The following is a 21,320-nucleotide window of genomic DNA, read 5'->3' as shown; positions in this document are numbered from 1 at the left end:
GTAGCTAAGAGTGTCCTATTGTGGGTGGTTAAGTATTTTATGGTCAAACTGTCAGCTTTGAACTAAGTAGGTGGAAGTGCTATGTTTCTTCCCACAGACCCTTTAAATGTTAGGGCTGGGGAGATGTTCAGTGGACTGGATTGCATTGTTTTATATACAGGGTCCCCAGATTCATTCCTTTTGCAACTAATGGTTCCCTGAGCACTGCGGGGAGTGGCCCTAGATATTGAGCTGAGAGTTGCCCTACAGCCAAAATACATACAAGCAAAACCAACTGTGCATTTGGTAAACATTGTTAAAGTTTCGTTTTCAGTTTCTCTGGGTGTCTGTCTGTTGCTGCCTTGGTTAGCTTTTGCACTACCCCTATCTTTGTGTGCCTGGCTGTTTGCCGCAGCTCTGAGAGTCAGCTTGGGATAGTCTTCAGAAAGTTTTAAAATGGCTTGGCGTTTTCTCCCCGCCACCTCCACTCCCAATACTCCACCTCCCCGCATCATTTTTAAAATGTTGCTCCTGATGTCCAAACTTTATTCTCATTGTACTCTCCCACTCCCCATGTGAACACATCAGTTTTGTTTGCTTGCCTGGTTTGGGGGCCATATTCCACTGTGGGCTGAGTTCAGGCTATTCCCAGTGGGCCAGAGGGTCAGTGTGTGCTGGGGAGCAAACCGGGCTGCCACTAGCAAATCAGGACCCTTTGAACTTTCTCCCCCATTCCTTTCGCCCATGTGAAGATTTCCAAATAAGATCTACTTACTAAAGCTATATAGAGGAAATTTGTTTGCATCTCTCCCTCAGATCAGCTTGAACTGTTAAAGTCTTTTTTCTTACTAATTACCAGCCTAGGTTAAGTAAATAAAAAGTTTCCTACTTAGTAATCAGACTACTATTTTTCCCTAATTTATTCAATGGTGCTTGAACACAGTGATGAGAGTATCATTACATTAATTACACAGGAGAAATAAGTCTGGCTTCTTTAGAAATGCTTCAGTTTATGTGTGATGTTTTCTAAATTGGTTGAATTTTTTTGTTTGTTTCTTGTTTTTGGGCCACGCCCGGCTGTGTGCTCAGGGATCGATCCTGGTAGTGCTCAGGGAAGCATCTGTGGTTTCAGGATTGAACCCGAGTCAGCCATGTGCAAGGCAAGCATCTTCCCTGCTGTACTGTCTCTGTGGCCCTCAATTGGTTGATTTCCCAAAATCCTTGTTTTTGTTTAGTGACCTTGATAATTCATGAATTATTTTGCATTGTCTATACACATTATCTACAAAAATATACTTGTCCTTTCCAGTTATTGACTTTTTTTTTTTTCCAGAGCGTACTCAGGCTTTGTTTTCTAGAAGTAGCAAGATAGTAGCCTCATGTGGTGCTGGAATCAACCCTGGGCCTTCTGGCTTGCAAAGCTTGCACTGCAGCTCCTTGAACCATCCTTAGGGCCCCAAACACTGTGACTCTTGTTTTGCTTGATATATTTGGTTCTAGTGCAGTGTTAAATAGATGTGGTGTTCTTTTCCTATTCAGTAGAAATAATTGTTCATCACTGAGTATAATTAAATATAATGTTACCTGTAGGATTTTTTTTTTTAATAAGAAACCTTAAGATTTTACCTGATCAGAAATTTTAATGTGGGGGCCAGAGCGATAGTAGAGTGATTAGGCCACTTGCCTTGCACGTGGCCGATCCGGGTTCAATCTGCGGCACTGCCATTAGTAATTCCTGAGTGTAGAGCCAGGAGTAACCCCTGTGCATCGCTGGGTATGACCCCCCCCCATTTTTTTAAAGGTGAACTGTTAATGAGTTTTAACTGGTCTGTGTTGGTTTTTCTCTTATCTGTCTATGAGATACTAGGAAAAGTTTAAGCTTAGTTTTTAAGTCATTTTAAAGGTCGTAAATTGGATATAATATTATCAACAAATAGCATTTTCTAATGTTGAACATGGATTTTTTTAAAGTAATATTTTTGTTTGTTTTTGGGGTTTGGGCCCATACCTGGCTGTGCTCAGGACTTAACACTGGTTTTGTGCCCTGGGATCACTCCAGGTGGTGCTTGGGGAACCATATGTTCCTGTCGCATATGGAATTGAACTCGATTCAGTTGTGTCAAAGGCAAGACCCTTGCCCAATTTATGCAATGTACTATCTTTTAGCTCCATGATTTTAATTTAATGCTGACTTCTTAGTAACCCTCTACTTTTAAAACAAGTCAAATCAACAAAAAATACAGTGAGATTATTTGTTTGAATTTGAACGAAGTTTATTCTTCAGCTGGTTTATATTCAGGAGTTCTTGGGTTTTGATTCATTAAAATTGTTTCTAACTAAATGTGAAATGTACTTAGGAAGAAGAATTTTCAAAGGACACAAATTTATTTGAACTTGAAGAAAGCCCATTAAACAAAATAGCTGCAGGTAGTGATTTATTATTGTGAAAATTTAAGACTGTGGTTAGTAGGCTAAGAGATACATATTTTGCTGTTTTGAATATTGAATTAGGATGAACCTTGGTGCTTTCTTATGTTTTGTTGAACTGCTACATTCTTGTAACAGGTGTCCCTCAGTTATGAAGCAGTCTTGTAGCTCAGGTAACTGATTTTGTTCAAATAAACTTGAGTTGTAATGGAAGGTTTGTTACCTATACCATACAGGAAAATAAATAACTGCTTTTTAATAGCCTATTTGTTCATTTTATAGTTTTTTTGCATTTAGAAAACATTTAATCTTTTTTTCTGACTCACTGATTTTTTTAATTAAAAATATTTTTTAATGAATCACTGTGAGATACACTTACTGATTTACAGACTTTCCTGATTACCTTTCATTCATAGAATGATCGAGTACCAACCCCTCCACCAGTGCCCATTCCCCACCACCAATTTCCCAGTATCCCTCCCACCATCCCCACCCCCCACCTCTGTGGCAAGCACATTCCCTTTTACTCTCTCTCTCCTTTGGGGTTTTATGGTTCACAATACGGGTACTCGGTGGCCATCATGTTCAGTCCATAGCCCATTTTGAGCACACATCTCCCATCCTGAACAAGCCCTCCAAGCATCATTTACTTGGTGATCCCTTCTCTATCTGAGCTGCCTTTCCCCCCAGCATGTGAGATCCTTCTGGCCCTTATCTCTATTATCCTTGGGTGTTAGTCTCCCATCCTGTTACTTTATATTGCACATCATTTGATAGTTCTTAACCATCCATGATGTTTCTTTCACTGCTGCAAGTGCTGAAAGTACCAAGATAAAGGACACACACTGTCGCTTCAATACTCATAGTTGAATAGATTTTCTAAGAGAGTGTGTTCAAGTGTAGCATGTGATGCTATTAATTACTGTTTTTAAGCATACTGTTCTGGAATGTACTGGAGCGATAGAACAGCGGGTAGGGTGTTTGCCTTGCACTCGGCCGACTCGGGTTTGATTCCTCCATCCCTCTCCGAGAGCCTGGCAAGCTACCGAGAGTATCCTGCCCGCACGGCAGAGCCTAGCAAGCTTGTGTATTCGTGGTGTATTCGATATACCAAAACAGTAACAAGTGTCACAGTGGAGACGTTATTGGTGCCCGCTTGAGCAAATTGATGAACAACAGGACAACAGTACTACTATTCTGGAGAAATCTCATTCACATACATGGTTTCATTACCTCCTTTATAGCCAAATCTGCATAAAATAGTTCCACAGACTCCTTAATGAAAAGCTGTGCATTGTTGTATCATCTGTCATGATCCTTGGCTTATTCTACCCTCTGGGTAGGTCTGAACTATCTTATTCCCTACCCTCTCTTTAATTTTCTCTTTCTCTCCAAACTCTACTGAGTGTACTTCCTTTGCTTCAGGAACTTTTGGGAGGCAAATAAATAAATTCTATTTATTTAATAGAATAAGTAAGAAAGACATGGCCTCTGCAGTCTTAGAATTTACTGCTTGATGAGGGAGTGTTACATTAAATAATCTCATACATAATTACAATCGTGATTTACACAGTGAAAAACAAGTGTAAGATGAAACGAGAGCGAGCTCATGGGGCTGAGTTCATGTTTTGCATGCGGGAAGCTCATTCTGTCATCAGCACCACATGGTGCCTGAGCCCAGCTGGAAGCAGATCCAAGCCCTGCTGTAAGCAGTCTCGAACACAGAGCCTGAATAGCCCCTAGCATGGCCGAGTATGACCCCCAGCCCCCAGAAAGCGGAAATGAGTATGTATTTTAGGGAAAGTAAACCAGTGTAGTACATTCCTGTGTATTCCTGTATGTGGTATTTTAATTAGGAGGACCTTAAAAGATGGCATGGTGCTTAGCAGAAGCCGTGGGAGCGAATTCCAGATAGAGCAACAACCTTTGTGAAATTCCCTAACAACCTTTGTAGATTTAAACAGACAATTCAAAGAATGCCTCAGTGGCGGGAGTATGATGAACATGTGCGATGAGTGATAACGAGACAGGAAAAGCTAGCAAAGTTCAAATCTTGGTAGAGAATGTTTTAAACTGTTTCAGTGCTTTTGAACTGTATCTTAAGAAAATTGTAAAGAGACGGAGCATTTTAAAGGGAAGAATTCCCCATTTATATCTTTGAAAATTTTGATTTGGGTTCCTATGTAAAGAATGGATTGAAAAAGAAAGAAGAATGAATTGAAAGATGGAATGTGAAAAATTAGTCACAAAAGTTGCAGTAGTCTCAGCCTATACATCTTAAGGGGGGTCTGTCCCCAACTCCTCACTCAAATATCTGCAGGGGTCCACAGGTGGAAATTATATGGGTCTAGGGAGCAAATCTGTTGAATAGGAAGGAATCAAGTCAGAAGTGGACCAGGTCAAGAAAAGGTTGAGAAATGCTGGTCTAGCCAAGAGGTAACTTTGAATATTAGTAGCATATTCTGTGAACAGATGCAACTATCTACAAGATACATCCTGTAAATAAACAGTTTAGTGATTTTGTTAGTTGGGGGATTGAGTCTGAGAAGTGTCAGAATTAAACTTGTTTATGTCTCTATTCTTGATACTTTTGTATTTTTAATTCAGTATCTTTAAAGTTGAACCTATTTTTTTTCTTTTTGCAAGTTCTTTCCCTTAACTTCTGTTTTTATGAGTTACAGACATCCTTACATTCAGCTGATAAAGACTTGCAGTTCCCCCACCTCAATTATGATTTCTGCTAAATTAGTTACCAAATCTTTAGGACTTGACTTCAGTAGTGACTATTCTCCCACCCCCTCTCTTCTCTACTCCCTTCCCACATTTTTTTTTTTTTGGTTGTTTTTTGTGACCTTTTGGTTGGTTGGTTGTTTGACTTTTGGGCCACACCTGGCTTTGCTTCAGGTCTTATTACTTCTGGCTCTCAGCACAGGGATTGCTCCTGGTGGTGGTCAGGTGAGTTACCTGGATTTGAACCCAGGTGTGTCCCATACAAGACAAGCACCCTCTCAGCTGCACTATGGCTCCAACCCTTGTAGCTGTTTGCCAGATTGGTAACTATGCTTTCTATTCAAGTGTTGGAGCCACTTCAGGACAAGAAGTGTCTTTTTAACTGTTTCTCTTACAGTGTACTTCACATTTCATCAGAACAGAATAAAAAATATTAAATAAAAAAATTTCCTTCTCGTGTTTCTTAAGTACAATTTTTATTCTTTACCATGTATACATTTTTTTCTCTTGACAAAGTTCATTTTTTTTTTCCCCCTCAGTCATTCAGTGATCTTCTTTGCTTGAGGATAGTTTGGTCTTATAGCTGGCTATTGGATACATGAAAAGTATGTTTGAGAGGGAGTAAAAATGTATTTTGCAGGGAAGGGAAATACGCATAATCTGATATTTTTTAGCTTCCCCACTATTGAATAAAGTTTTAAAAACTTAATGCACTTATAACTTCACAGAAGTATTTCAGAATTCCATTTTTTATTACCGTTTTTCACTTAATAGACAATTTCTTATTTAATGATGTATTATTAGCACAAAAGCTATCTTATATTAGCGGTGTATACATCTGCTTCACAGATTTTTATAAAAGAAGTATCAAGTATTTATTTTAGAAATACCCATTTTTAAAAAAAATTTTTTATTGGAGAATCACTGTGATGTACAGTTACAAACTTACGAACTTTTATGTTTGCATTTCACTCATGCAGTGATTGTTTTATATCTTTTAATATGAATATTCATAATTCCATTTTTTCAACATTTTTAGGAATAAGAAAATTCTAAATAAGAAGAAGTTGAAAAGAAAACAGAAGAGCAAATCAAAGGTGAAGACAAGAAGCAAGGTAAAACTAACAATCTAAAGGGAATGAGAACTTTTTTCTATACAGTAGTTTAAATAAAATGCAAAGATTTGAGTTGCCTGAGTATAATTAGCAAACTATATTTCTTGTAATGTAATGTAATGTAATACATTTTTTGCTAAAGTAATAGTAGAAAACCCCTTACTGTTTAGCTGCACTTAGTTTCACTATTACTTTTGTATGTTTCTTCATCAATAACCTGGAAGTTCTGAAAATCATTGTGTTAATCTTTTATAAGTCCTATTTGGATACTTACCTTTTTTTTTTCCTTCTTCTTACGTGTACTTGAAACTTGATAAGACTGGCTTCTGAGTTGAGACTTGGATTTAGATTTATTGTATGTCTGCACTGTCATGAGTTAGGGTGAATCTTGTGAGTCTGTTCTGAGCTTGCTTTTGATCATTGGTGACTGCAAAATAAAAGATAATATTGAAATGTTTGAATGAGGGGCACATGGGCGATTGAACTGTGCAAGAAAAACTTGCATAATCTCTTATTGTCTCTTCGGCCTGCTATATTAATCTACTTTGATGGTCTCAAAAATTTTAGGATTGAAAGCAACAAGTTAAATTGTGGTTCACAAAGACTAAAGTCTCAAATGAATCTCACTGAACTGAAGCCAACCTTGCCAGTAAGGTAGCTAAATAATCTTTTTGGAGGGTCTAGTAGAGAATTTATTTACTTGCCTATTCTAGCCTCTGAAACTGACTGCATTTCATTGGGTTGTGTTGGCTTCCATCTTTAAAGCCAGCGTGATTAGTCCTTTCACGTTCCGTCTCTCTAAAAGTTTTCTTCCCTAACTAGCCTGCCACACTCTTTCATATAAAAGGACCTGTGTGATTTCATTTGGCCAACTCTGATAACCTAGAATAATTTGGTCTCAAAATCCCTAATTTAATGAACAGCAGGGTCACTTGCTTTGGAAAGTAACATATCCATAGGTTCCAGGGATTAAGAGGAAGGTGTGGAAGGGAGGGCATTGTTCGGTTATCTATAATCCCTTCCTTTCCTGCATGAACATTTACTTGTTGCATTATTTTAGAAAAAAACTCTGAATTGAATCTCTCAGTTTTTCTTTGCCATGTGCTGCTCAAGTGAGTTAAACAAGACTTAGTTGATACTGGTCCATTTACCAGTGCTCTCCAGTGGGCCTTTTTTTCCTGGGCGTCTTCTTTTTTTGGTGACATAATTCTCCCAGTTTGTTCTGTGACTGTTTCAGACCTTTGCTGTTCTTTTCAAATTCTGATAAATCTCACCTTCCAACCAGGATAAGGAAAACCCATTACATGGGAAGATTCTTCCTCATCCTCTTGCCAGCAGGACCTAAGATAAGGATTCATTGAGTTTTGAAAAATTTAGTCATAGTTCAGAAATTTTCCAACACCCAGGGTAGTTTTCTTCATTCTCTGGTATTTTATCTCCTCACAATTTCTTAGATCTAAGAAACCTGAGGTGTACTTTCTGACATTTTAGATTAGTTTTTGTTTTCTAGAATTTTATATCAGTGTGATCAATAATGTGTATGCTTGTGTATGGCCTCTTTCCCTCACTATAGTGATCAGAGTGTGTCTCTTTTATTGTATGTAAGTTTTTAATCTCTTCCAGGGCATGGTTATATCAGTTTATTTAATCATTTACTCGTTAAGAACATCAGAGTTATTCATACATTTGTTTAAATGGGGGCCACACTACAGTGATCTGGGAGCAGGATTATTCCTGGTGATGCCTGGGCCTGGTGCTGCCCCACGAGGAATACAGTAAGAGTGCTCAAGGGACTCTGCAGACCGTGAGCACTCTGGCTTTTGTACCAATGAAGCATGTCTTCTACCCTTTAAATTCTTTCCAGGGTTTCCAGCACTGTTTCTTAGTTTTTGGTTATGTTAAATAAAGGTACCATGATCATTTATGTACTGTTCCTTTGGATGAGCATAAGTTTGTTTTCTGATATAAATGCCTGAGAGTGCAGTTGATGGATTCTATTTTGTAAGTTCGCATTTAATTTTGTAAGGAACCACCTTAAGACTTTCCACAATGATTATATCATTTTATATTCATGTGGTTGTTTGCCTTCTGAATGTCTTCAGTGACATTTTGGCTCCTGTTCTATGACCATTTTTTACTGGGATTTTTCATTAGATTTTAACATTATTCATATATTTACACATTAAATTTTTGTTCTCTGAAATGAGAATTGGTGATAATGGGAAGCATAATTTGAATGACATTCAAATGTATGTTTTGTATTTCAGTCTGAAAACTTGGAGAATGCAGTCATTGTACCAGATATCAAACTACATAGCAATCCTTCTGCTTTCAATATCTATTGCAATGTGCGACATTGTGTTCTGGAATGGCAGAAGAAGGAAACATCGCTGGCAGCAGCATCTAAAAACTCAGTACAGAGTGGAGAATCAGATAGTGATGAAGAAGAGGAATCCAAAGAGCCCCCCATCAAGCTTCCAAAGGTAAATCATGGTAATACAGTCGCATAACCTAAGAGTCTTAGCCATAGTACATATGTTGTGCATAGTACATACAGTTAATAATTGACTTGATTTTATAAATTAGCATTATTTTATAGAACAAGGCAAAGGCTTTTTTTTTAAAAAAAGGATAGCTTTAGAAAATACTAGGATGGGACTGGAGTGATAGCACAGCGGGTAGGGCGTTTGCCTTGCACGCAGCCGACCGGGTTAGATTCCCAGCATCCCATATGGTCCCCCAAGCACTGCCAGGAGTAATTCCTGAGTGCAGAGCCAGGAGTAACGCCTGAGCATCACTGGGTGTGACCCAAAAAGCCAAAAAAAAAAAAAATAGAAAAGACTAGGAGCCTCTTCACTAGGTTACTGTTTTGGCAAGGTTTAGTACTTGGGATTATGTATAAACAAAGTAGCCAGAAATGTCATTTGTGAAGAATCTTCTTTGCATAATGAAAAATTATGATTGGCAGTAACAGAGTAAGCAGTTTTAAAGAATGTTAGGATATAGATAGTAGTCTTGAGAGAAGAGCCTCACATTTTGTACTTAGGAGATCTTTGACTTCACAGTTGTTTCTTGTAAGTACAAAAACAGATGGAAGTCTTGGACAGTATGTTTTAGTTTTCTACTACAGAAAAAGAAACTCTATGGGAAATTTTCACTACTTCTAACATTTAAGCATTAAAACTTTGTATGAGCACTTCTGTTATTTTAGTTTCAGTTAGGTCAGCTAAGGTTTTAGATAATTTCTCTAAAGATAATTCCTCTAGTTATTTTTACCTTTCTGTTATATCTGTATTCTTTAGAAATCTTACAAATGCTAATTAGAGATGCAACTAATTTGATCCTTGCTTGGAAAATGTATTTTTGAGTTGCAGTATATTTTAGTACACAGCTGAGAGAGGGATAAACATTGTCTGCTTATTAGGTGCTGAGCTCTGGGATGTGAGATGTTAAGGTAGTTAAAATACATTTTTTGTCCATAAAAATAGCACAATTTAGTTGAGAAGAAACAGAAATAGTTATACTATTGTATAATAAGTGCTTGTAAAGGAGGTCTGACCTGAAAAAGAAATATATACAAGACTCATTTATTCTGTTAGATTATAAACTCTTAGAGGAGAGGGTCTGGCATAATTATATCTTAATGGCTATTATTGTAGGTTGTACACAGTAAATGGTAAAGGACTGGAGAAATAGTACAGGAGATAAATTGCTTGCTTTGCAACTGAACCCATTTTGATCCAACACTACCAGGAATGATCCCTGAGCACAGAGCCAGGAGTAAATCCAGAGCACCACTGTTTATGTTCCAAGCCCTACACCTCTTCCAAATTAAAAAGAAAAGTACAGAAGAGCTATTTATGTAATACATGAATTAAATCAGTCTCAACAGAGGGGCTGTTTTACTACTGTTACATTTAATGCAGTGCTTTGTTGCTTTTCTACTTAATTTTGATTTAACTTTTTTTTGTATTGTTTCTCTACACCCTGATAATCAAAATATTGACATTTTGAGACTGAGAAATGGAATTTGATTGCATGTTGTAGTCTCTTCCCTGAAGGTATTTTCTTATGCCAGTTTATCGTTTGTGCTCTCTCAGTCAATAGTTACATGTACATATGTTTCACTAAATTCTGAGTTAGACTTTTCTTGATGCTGATGAGGAATAAGATAATCAAAGTAAATGTAGTAATAAGGTTTTTAGCTGAACAGTTTTTAAAACTTTCCATCATAAATCTTCCACGATTATGGATACATCTATAAATCATAATATTTTGGTTGTACCACTGTAGGAAAGGCTAAGGTTAAAAGCTTCTCATAAAATGTTTTCACTGTATATGCTGTATTGACTTTTCTGGTTGTAAGTGATAATTAATATGATTATGAAAGAATAGATTTTTTTCCTTGAGTATGACTAAGAACTTTTTAATTCATACAACAATTTTTTTCTTAGTGAATGCAATCTGAGATCTAGTTCCTAATTAAAAACATTTTCTGTAATGCTTTATTATGGCCTAAATATGCTAAAACTGTTTTCGTTTGTTTTTGAGACACATCAGTTTCTGCTCAGGGGGTGTTTCCCATGATGTTCAGAGGCCCATGCTATACAGGGCATCAAACCCAGGATTCCAGCAAGCTCTAGCCCTTTGAGCTATATCCTCAGTCCCTCAAAAAGATACATTTTTCTTTTGGTTTTTGGGTCACACCCAGTGTGCTCAAGGTTTACTCCATGTTCTTTACTTGGGGATCATTCCTGGTGATGCTAGGGGGACAATATGTGGTGCTGGGGATCAAACCCCTGTTGGCTATAGGCAAGGCAGGCACCATTCTGCTGTACAGTCTCTCTGGTTCCTCAAACTACTTCTAAAACAGTGGCACTATGTTGGAATTACGTGTGTGGGAAAGCATTATTAACAGTTTTGTAAATCACAGAAAGAATCTCAGTCAGCTTAAAAAAAAAGAAAAAAACAAAGCATAAACAGCGTCACTATTTTTTGTTTTGTTTTTGGGGGGTCACACTCTATGATGCTTGCTGTCTACTCCTTGCTCAGTGCTTGGGGGTAGGGGGTGGGGAATCACTCCTGTTAGTGCTTTGGGGACCATGAAGTCTTTGGGATAAAACTCAAGACCACGCATGCCAGCTCTTTGAATTATCTGCCCAGTTTCCATTGTATTTTAAAATTTTTGGTGGTGTCACCTGTGTGTCCGGAGGTGTGCCCTGAGTGGTTGTCCGAGGCCTCTTGCATACAACTTTCAACCTTCCATGTAACTAGCTCTTTTTTGAAACTTTGAAATTACAACTATATGTTTTGAGTGTATTGCTTTCCTCCTCCCCTTTCAAAGTGTGGAGTAAGCTTTGCCAATGTTTAACTGACTGAGAAGTGTCATTATTAACGTATGTGTTATAAAGTATCTACTTCCCCCCCCTCAACTGAATAGATCATTGAAGTTGGACTTTGTGAAGTTTTCGAATTGATAAAAGAGACACGATTTTCTCATCCATCGCTGTGCCTCCGGAGTCTCCAAGCCTTGCTCAATGTACTTCAGGGTCAGCAGCCAGAAGGCCTCCAGTCCGAGCCTCCGGAAGTCCTAGGTAAGAGGTCAGGCTCTGTGAGTCCCAGCAAACAGCTTCTGATCTTTGTTTAATTGTGGTACTGAAACATCAGAGAAATAAACTTTGTTATTTTGTTGTGTTCCACTGGAGTTTATGGTTTAAGAGTTAGAGTTGATGCATAGACATATGTGGATAAAGCCAAAACATAAATCCCTAAACCCCAGAAGTGAAGCCTGAAGCCTGACTGTAACTATTATCATAAGTAGTTCTAAGTAACCTTTAACCAGGATACCTAATAATGGCTTATCTCTTAACATCCCAAATTATTGTGAAGACTTTACAAAGTAGGAAGTGGTGATTTACAAAGCAGTGGGGGGAGGGGGTGGAAGGAAGAAATGGAGGGAGCAAGGGACAAATAAAAGGAAGGGGTTAACATAGCAATCAATGAATGTCTTAAGTGAAAAACCGGATTTTTTAATTTAATTCTTTTTCTTTGGCTGTAAATAGACTAATGTGAATGGAATGATAAGAATTAATTTATGCACACCTTTGAAAGTCCAACTAAGAAATGACGATAAGGGTCAGAGAGATAGTACAGCAGTTAGGGCACTTGCCTTGCATGCGGCTGACCTGGGTTCAATCCTCAGCACCCTTTGTAATCTCCAGAGCCCAGTAGGAGTGCTCTCTGAGCACAGACCCAGGAGTAAGCCCTGAGCACTACCAGGTGTGGCCCCCCTTCCCTCTCCCCAACTCCCCCAGTAAGGATGGCCTGACTTGAAAAGACAGTGATGAGATAGAGAAAGAGGAATTTATTTAGAAGTAAAATAACAAGACTTAAGAGGATTAGATGTAGAAGATGAGTAGGTAAAGAAAACCTTCCTAGCTGTGAGTTAACAAATATCACAGATAACATTATAGTTTTAGAGAATGCAGAGCATTGGTTCTCTTTCTCTTGCTTTTCTCTGTCCTTCGTCTCGCCTGTTCATTTTCTTCATCTTTCTCCAATTTTCTCTCATTTCTGGTCTCTCTTTCGCTTCTGTTCTTTGAATATTTGTTTCATTCAGGATTTTCTAGTTCTCCTTTTCTTCTTCTTTTTTTAATTTTTTATTTATTTTTCTAGTTCTCCTTTTCTCCTGTGGAAGAAATACCCAGCAGTCTGTTGACTTAATCTTGGGCAGGGAATTTTTGTGTGGGAATGATTTTCTGTGGAAGAAGGTGTATATCTGTTCTCCAGACTTGGGGAATTTTCTGGCTTATAAAGCAATTTCCTCTTGGGACTGGGAGATAAATGAAGGTTTGGTCCCTAGTAACACTTGGTCCCCCAGCACTGTTGGATATGGTTTTGGTCACCTCCGAGCACTGCACTGCTGGCCTAAGCGCCAGGCAGAAAAACCCCAGTTTTATAGAAAAGCAATGTATTACAGGTTTTATATACTGCTGTTTTACAAATAACTTCCTGGACACTTCACATTCAAAAAGCTCAATAAAAGATTTAAAGGCCTTTTTGATACAGACATTCTAACTCTTACCTTGGGGCGGGGGGAGAAGGTATAACTAGAAGGGAATCCATCGAAGCAGCTGAGTGTTTCTAACGGCCGTAAATGTATTTTTGAGACAGGGGCTAAGTAAACACTGCGTGTCCTGTATGTTGAGTGAATGTAATTGAGTTCTATTTTATCCACAGAATCTCTCTTCCAGCTCCTTTTGGAAATCACTGTTCGTAGTACTGGGATGAACGACAGCACAGGGCAGTCTCTGACGGCACTTTCCTGTGCTTGCCTCTTTAGTCTGGTGGCTTCTTGGGGAGAAACAGGCAGGACTCTTCAGGCCATCTCCGCTATCCTCACCAACAATGGCAGCCATGCTTGCCAAACTATTCAGGTATTTAACATTCTTTGCAGCGTGAAGTGTTTTAGGATGCCACATTGCTTTTTCATTTTGGTTTCTGTTGATAGGAATTTCCTGCCATAGTGGGGTTTTCTTACTCAGTGCAATGATTTGATGTACCCTAGGTAACTGTATAAATAATCTTCAGAATTTAGGCCTAAGCTACATACATTGTATTTTTTTGTTTGTTTGTTTGTTTGTTTTTTTAACTCAGTGAAGTATTAAAAGTAAGATAAAAATTTGGCTAAAGTTCTGAAATCTTTATCTGGTCTTTGCTATCAGCAGCGTAGCGTCCCTTTAGCATTGTCTTGCTCTCTTTCCTTTGAATTTCCGAGTATGGAACTTATTCAGTCTCTAAATTCCTTTTCTCTGGTGAAAAGAAATGTTATCATTACACTATATAATGATATATTGACTTTTTTTTGAAATGAATTATTTCTGAACTATTCTGCCTTCACAGGTAGCATTTTAAACTACCAATATTCAGTTGTAGCATAAGCTTTGCATCACTGACAATGATAGAAATTTCTTTCAGGCAGTCTTGATTTAATTCTCTTAGACTGTTCTGGAATGGAGTAGGCAGTTATCATTTTATGTCTGTTATCTCTCCATCCCCTTTGAGAACCTCCAGAGAGATGCAAAGAGGGCCTCATTCTTGTTACTAGCAGTCAAAGGAATATATGTAGACGGGTCATTTTCTGTGATTTACTCAGTGATCTTGAACTCCTCAAACACAAGCAGTCCTCTCACTGTATGGTTTTCTATTATTATTCTTTTCCCTCTTTTAGCCCTGCCTGAACTCCTCCTACTTTAATTGTTTTGAAGTTTTTCAAATGAACTGTGGTTTTCAGCATGTTTTGTATCCGTGTTTTCTGAGATTAGCCATTTTTAATTTAAATAAATGCTGGAAATAAACAGATACTTCTTAAATATTAATGAAATAGCTAACAAGTATTCAGTTACCAAATTTTTTTTATTATTTTTTATTTTTTTATTTTTTATTGAATCACCATGTGGAAAGTTACAAAGTTCTCAGGTTTATGTCTCAGTTATACAATACTCAGACACCCATCCCTTCACCCGTGCCCATATTCCTCCACCAAAGACCCCAGTATACCTCCCACCCCCCGCCCCCATCCCTGCCTGCTTAGTTGATAAATTTCACTTCATTTTCACTTTACCTTGATTACATTCCATATTTCAACACAACATTCAGTATTGTTGGAGTTTTCCCCCAAGAAAGACAGCCCTACTGCCAATGCAGCATTTGATAATTAGTTTTCCATTGCTGAGACTGGAGAGATATGAAGTCCCCTTGTTTCAAGTACATAGAATTTTTCCCCCCTCCTTCCCGTGCCACCAAGTTTGTGCCTGCTTAATGAATAGTCCTCATATTATGGCTGACACCACGCCACCCAATGAGAATAAAGGATATTTCCAGTCCTCGGCTGGCATGGGGCTATGGCTTAGTTCAGTCTAGAGACATGGTTGCAAGTAGTTTCTGGAACCGGAAGTAGTCTAGTTAGGCTCTGGATTCTGGTTGATCAGCAGCATCGTGGCCACACAAAAGTGTGGCCACCCGGGTCGAGTCTCGGCGGAGCATGCGCTGGTATCGGCCCGAGACTTCCCAAGCGTCCCGCTGTTCAAAGTATATAGTTTCCCCCCACCTCCCATTCCCGTACCTCTAAGTTCGTGCCTGCTTAATAGACTTCATAATATGGTGGACACCACACCGTGTTTCTCCCAGAAAAGGGAAAAGAACCGAGAAAGAAGGATATTTCCTCACCTCGGCCGGCATGGGGCTTTGGCTTAGTTCACAGTCTAAAGAAATAGCTGCTACTTTGATTACCTTCAATATTTCAAAAAAAACTCAGTACTATTGTTTGGAGTTTCCCCCCACAGTAAGACCTGTTAAAAAGGAACCTTTTCACGTTGCTGACAATCAAGAGATTGTCGCAGCCGTGCGGTTTTGGATTTCTGTATGAAGTCCAGGGAAAATTCTTTTGGTAATTGCATCACTGCAATCTTTTACTTCCCTTTTGTGGTGCTCACATGATGGAGGAGCCTGGAGAGAAGAACTGTGCCCCGCTGGAGGTGCATGGGCCAGTAGCTCCGATCACACAGTTTGGAGGCATTTTGGGGGTGCTGCTCGTGTCCAAAGTAGTTCAGTTGCCTCCGGGGTCGAGCTTGTGCGGCGGCAGAAAGGAACGTACCCACATGGCGCTGTGCTTAAATATTGGCACAGAGCGGATCCGGAAATCCCGCCCTCTCGGCTTTCCCGGGCTTCCCGAGGGTCCCTGCATACTCTAAAAACCGGCAGTTGCCTCGCTGCGTTCAATAAGAAAGAGTTGAGAGAGAAAAGACCGAGTACCCCGCTGGAGGCGCATGGGCCGGTAGCTCCGATTACACAGTTTGGAGGCATTTTTGGGGCGCTGCTCGTGTCCAGAGTAGTTCAGTTGCCTCTGGGGTCGAGCTCATGCGGTGGCAGAAAGGGTCAGTTACCAAATTTTTAAAGGTATCCTTAGATAAGCACATGAGTTTATTAGACATCCATGTGGTCTATTTTTGTGTAGATTTGTTTCAGCGGTAAAATATGAGGTAAAATTTAAGTGATGAATTGAAATTAGCCAGTTGAAATGTGGAGAGAAAATTATCCGTGTTCTAAGACATTGGGATAAGAGAGGAATATTGGAGACTGAACGAAGTTTACTATGATTGTAGCATAGGGAGCTTTCAGATATCAGACAGGATTTAAATGCCTATCTAACTTCCATATTATGCTCAAGCTCCGGATTCCATAAAACTACTAGATCCTCTGGATCAACAGCTGAAGTTTTTTATAGACCTTCCCTGACACTATCTTATCAGTTCTAACTGAAGCACCCTATTAAAAATCCATTCTCTTATGATGACTTATAGCATTCTTCAGTATTTGGTTTCAGCCCACCTACCTCACTTATTTCACGAACTCTTGGCTAAGCAATGAGTGTAGAGAAAGTTTCTTGAGAATGTGTACCCTAATAATACTCATAAAATTGGCTTGGGATGCAACTGCATATTAGCTTTTCATGCTAAACATATTAAGTTGAGGCTTAAAGTAGAATAGGGATTTTTGACAATGAGATGCCCTGTCAAAAGAAATCAGAATCTTTCCTGAAGGAATTTTACTCCAGTTTTTAAAGGCTTCTTACAAATAAAACTTGATTGCAGCTGAGCACATAGACTAAAAACACATGGGAAAAAGGCACTCTCATTGAGAGATAGTAGAAAGAAACGTGTCAAAATAAGTCATTTAAAGTAGTTATATACTGAAATTATGATATATTCAATACAGGCATGTGTGTTATTGTTAAAGTAATAAAGTGTTGAAGGTATGAATAAGGATATGCAAAGAAATCAGTTAGAAAATGATTCAAATTGAGCTTCAGACAACGAGAACCCAAGTAGTTACAATTAGAAATTTATTGGATAAATCAGTGGATAGTATAACAGTTGAAGACTGAAACAATTAACTGGTGCTCCCTTTGGCAGCACATATACTGAAATTAAAATAGTGAACTGAATGATATATATTCATTAAACTCAATGAATATACAGCTAGCACAATTAAGTTTCAGAATTTTGATAGCAAACAGTAGATATTAGGTATAATGGAGAAGTGAAATGGCAAAAAAGTATCGGAAATTTCATTTCATCTGTAGATGCAACACTTTACGCTTCATCATCAAAAGCTATTTCTGTGATCAGTGGGGTAGAACCCAGGACCTTATAGATGTGGGGCAAATTCTGTTACCATTAAACCACAGCCCTGACCCTCGTGTTATAACTTTTTATTTTTTCTAACAAAACCATTATTCTAAAGGTTATGGTTGGGTATTTTTTTTAATCTGTTTTTTAAATAAATGATTGTTCATTACCAAACTAACTTTTGTCTGTTTCCTTCCCTTTTGAACAGGTGCCAACGATATTAAATTCACTACAAAGAAGTGTGCAGGCAGTGCTGGTGGGAAAAATTCAAATCCAGGACTGGTTTAGCAATGGCATTAAAAAAGCAGCTTTAATGCATAAATGGCCATTGAAAGAAGTATCTGTTGATGAAGATGATCAATGTCTTCTTCAGAATGATGGATTTTTTCTTTATCTGCTATGCAAGGATGGACTGTACAAAATTGGATCTGGATACAGTGGAACAGTTAGGGTAATGTGATTCCTTATGGTTCTTAATCATACCTACAGTTCTATCTCTGCTAAATTCTCTTTCTGATCCATTTCATCTTGGACATACTTTATTTTGATTTGATAGTATTCCTTTGAAAATCATAAGTATGCATTAAATGTCAATTCATTGGTGTTATTTTTAATTATTGCAAAATTATTTGTTGTCTAACTTACTGTTGTTCATATTTTGTAGGGACATATATATAATTCTACATCTCGCATCAGAAACAGAAAAGAAAAAAAGTCCTGGTTAGGGTATGCTCAGGTGAGAGAATTTCATGATAAATAGTTTCCTAATTTTTAAAACGTGTATTCATACTTAATCATCACACTGTGTTGCTTCTATTTAAAAACAATGTTTTTTTTTTTTGATGGGGGGGTGATGTTGATTACACCCTGTGGTGCTCAGAGTTTATTTTTGGCACAGAGCTCAGATCTTGGGGGAACATATGGAATGCCCAGGGTCAGACCCTGGTTGCCAGTATGTAAGGTAAGTACCCTACCTGCCATACTATTGCTCCAGCCCTAGCAGTATATTTTTAATTTTATCATTGTAACAATGATATTATAAAGAAGAAAGTGATTTCTATTGGAAGTTTACTTTTAGTTTTGATTTTCTTTTTAAATTTTTTTGTAATGAACTGTGTGATGTTGGATAAATCAGTTAACTCATTTGGTCATTTGTTATAGGTAGTAAAATAGAAATTAAAAGATCTTTAGTTGGGCTGGATTGATAATACATCTGATAGGGCATTTGTCTTGCACATGACCAACCTTAGGAATTCTCTTCCAGGGACAGCATATGGTCCCTGAATCCCACTAGGAATGATTCCTGAAGGCAAATCAGCCTTGACCGCTGCCATACTTGGCTTCCCCCCAAAAAAAAAACAAAAAAAAGTTTTCAGTTGGTGTTCTTAAGTGAACCTCTAGGCCCCATTTATTCATTTATTTTTTAAAGTACAGTTTTATTTTCTCAGATGTCTGTCATGTCCTATTCACTTTTTTTTTTGGTGTGTATTTTTTTTATTGAATTACTGTGAGATATAGTTAAAAAACTTCTGTTTGAGTTCCAGTCATGCAATGATCGAACAACATCCCTCAACCAGTGTACATTTTCCACCACCAATGTCCCCAGTATCCCCCCTTTTCCCCATCCCAGCCCTCCCTCTGCCTCTATGGCAGAGAATTCCCCCCATACTCTCTCTCTACTTTTTGGCATTATGGTTTTCAATATAGATATTGAGGGGCTGTCACATTTGATCCTTTATCTAATTTCAGCACACATCTTCTTCCATCCCAAACGATCTCTCCAACCATCATTGACTTAGTGATCCCCTTCTCTATTCCAGCTGCCTTCTTCTTCAGCTCATGAGGCAGGCTTCCAACTGTGAAGCAATATTCCTGGCCCTTGTGTCTACTGTCTTTGGGTGTCTGTCTCATATTATTTTATATCACAAATGAGTGCAGTCATTCTATGTCTGTCCCTCTCTTTCTGACTCATCTCACTTAGCATGATACTCTCCATGACCATACACTTAAAAGCAAATTTCATGACTTCGTCTTTCCTAATAGCTGCATAGTATTCCATTGTGTAGATGTACCAAGGTTTCTTTAACCAGTCTAGACCACCTTTATTATTAGCATTTCTGAACTGGAAATGTATTTGTGACCTGAGACCTAATTGGAACTTCTTAGTGTGGATGTTCTCTGTTCCAAGTCCTTGATCAGTATCATTCAGGGAATAGTATTTAGTCTTTATAGATAGCTGCCTCATGGAGAATCATGCACGTGTCACCAAAGAGAGAAAAGAGCTACATCTTTGTTGCATCTTAATTCTGAGATCGCTTCATCTTGATATAGTGGCCAAATTAGAATTCCAATTCTCAAGTGAATGACAGTGAAAGGTTGAAATTGTTTTTTCTTTCTACTTTCCTTCCTAAAGAATAAAGCCTCAGTTTCTTTGTGGAAGGTTACAGTACAAAGATCTCCCTACATACAGTCTTATCCAGATTATAGGAATATTGCAGATAATAACATATATTGAAAGCATTTTCATTTTAAAAATGGTTATTTGAAAATAATTCTGTTGTATCAACTACAGAATTATTTTATCAACTATTGTATCAACTACAGTGCTGTAGCACTGTAGCACCGTTGTCCCGATGTTCATCGATTTGCTCAAGCGAGCACCAGAAACATCTCCAGTGTTAGACTTGTTGTTACTGTTGTGGCATGTCAAATATGCCACGGGTTGCTTGCCAGGCTATTGGAAAGACTTGGAAGTTAAATTTTATATATTGACTACCCCAGTCATTGTCTTTTAAACTTTAGCCTGGTTAAAATGCCTTTTCACATTCTTTTTTGCCACTACTCTGCTTTAATTAGAACATTCTTTGTTATTATCAGGGTTATTTATTGTATAGAGATGTGAATAACCACAGCATGACAGCCATAAGAATAAGCCCTGAAACACTGGAGCAGGATGGTACTGTGATATTACCAGGTATGTTGTTCAACTAAACATTTATTTTCTTCACAGGTAATTTTAAGAGATGTGCATGTTAGGCCATATGTTCATAAGATTAGCAAAAAATAGTGCTTGCTCACAAATAGGCTTAAAAATCTTGACATGCAATGTATTTTGGAGTTGATATAAAAATGCATGTGAAGACAGCAGGTATCAGACATATACTATACAGTGTTTTAATGATTGTTTTAAAATTCTTGCCTACTTGCAGCCTGATCTCTCCAACCCCCTCAGCTGCTCAGTTCATGGGTTAATGTTTTTTTGTTGCTCCTATGAAGTCATAACTCTGACTTTTACATAACCTGAAATAAGACTTCTTTTTTTCAGAGTTTATTATTTTTAAAAAAGCATTTTCAGAGACAGATTTTTAGGGTCAGTGATCACCAATTTTTAAAAACTCCGTCATATGTACTTTTAAGTAACATTTTGATAAGGCACTTTGACATGATTTGCTTAGCTGTAAGTTTGGAGTTCTGTAAATGTATTACTCAAGTCACCTGTGCTGTCTAAATTTTAAGGCAGTGGATATCGGATATTGTGGAACATGGGAAAAACGCATAAAATTATCTTTATTGTAAATTCTTTAATATGCTTTCACCATTAATACATTCTAAAAGTTAATTAAAAACCTTGACTGTATAATGTGTCTGTCAATTTTATGGTAAGCAGTAATATTCCTGGGCCCTTGACTACTTGAAAATGATTGTGAAAAAGACAGAAGCATAGTTCACTCCAGCTACTTAGTCAGTTAAAAAATACTTTTATAACTTCATTATTCATTTGATATAAATATCATCTGATTAGTGTACATGGCACTTGTAAAGGTAAATGTAATATTTGTGTTTGTTTCATAAATAATGCAGCTTAGGAAAGCAAATTTAC

General features: G+C 37.9%; 1 protein-coding gene across 9 annotated transcripts in view; it reads left to right on the top strand.

Moving 5' to 3' along the window:
- MYCBP2 (MYC binding protein 2) overlaps positions 1-21,320 on the top strand; it is a 224,296-nt gene that overhangs the window by 19,365 nt on the left and 183,611 nt on the right. For all 9 annotated transcript variants that reach the window (XM_055121420.1, XM_055121438.1, XM_055121447.1 and 6 more), the window contains exons 2-8: positions 6,176-6,251; positions 8,519-8,734; positions 11,692-11,845; positions 13,491-13,687; positions 17,649-17,891; positions 18,105-18,176; positions 20,318-20,414. In XM_055121420.1, coding sequence (XP_054977395.1) covers positions 6,176-6,251; positions 8,519-8,734; positions 11,692-11,845; positions 13,491-13,687; positions 17,649-17,891; positions 18,105-18,176; positions 20,318-20,414 — 1,055 coding nt within the window. The remainder of the gene's footprint in view (positions 1-6,175; positions 6,252-8,518; positions 8,735-11,691; positions 11,846-13,490; positions 13,688-17,648; positions 17,892-18,104; positions 18,177-20,317; positions 20,415-21,320) is intronic.

This window comes from Sorex araneus, chromosome 1, assembly GCF_027595985.1.
Source record: "Sorex araneus isolate mSorAra2 chromosome 1, mSorAra2.pri, whole genome shotgun sequence".
In the NCBI taxonomy this organism is placed as follows: domain Eukaryota; kingdom Metazoa; phylum Chordata; class Mammalia; order Eulipotyphla; family Soricidae; genus Sorex; species Sorex araneus.
This window is presented reverse-complemented; position numbering and strand designations above follow the sequence as displayed.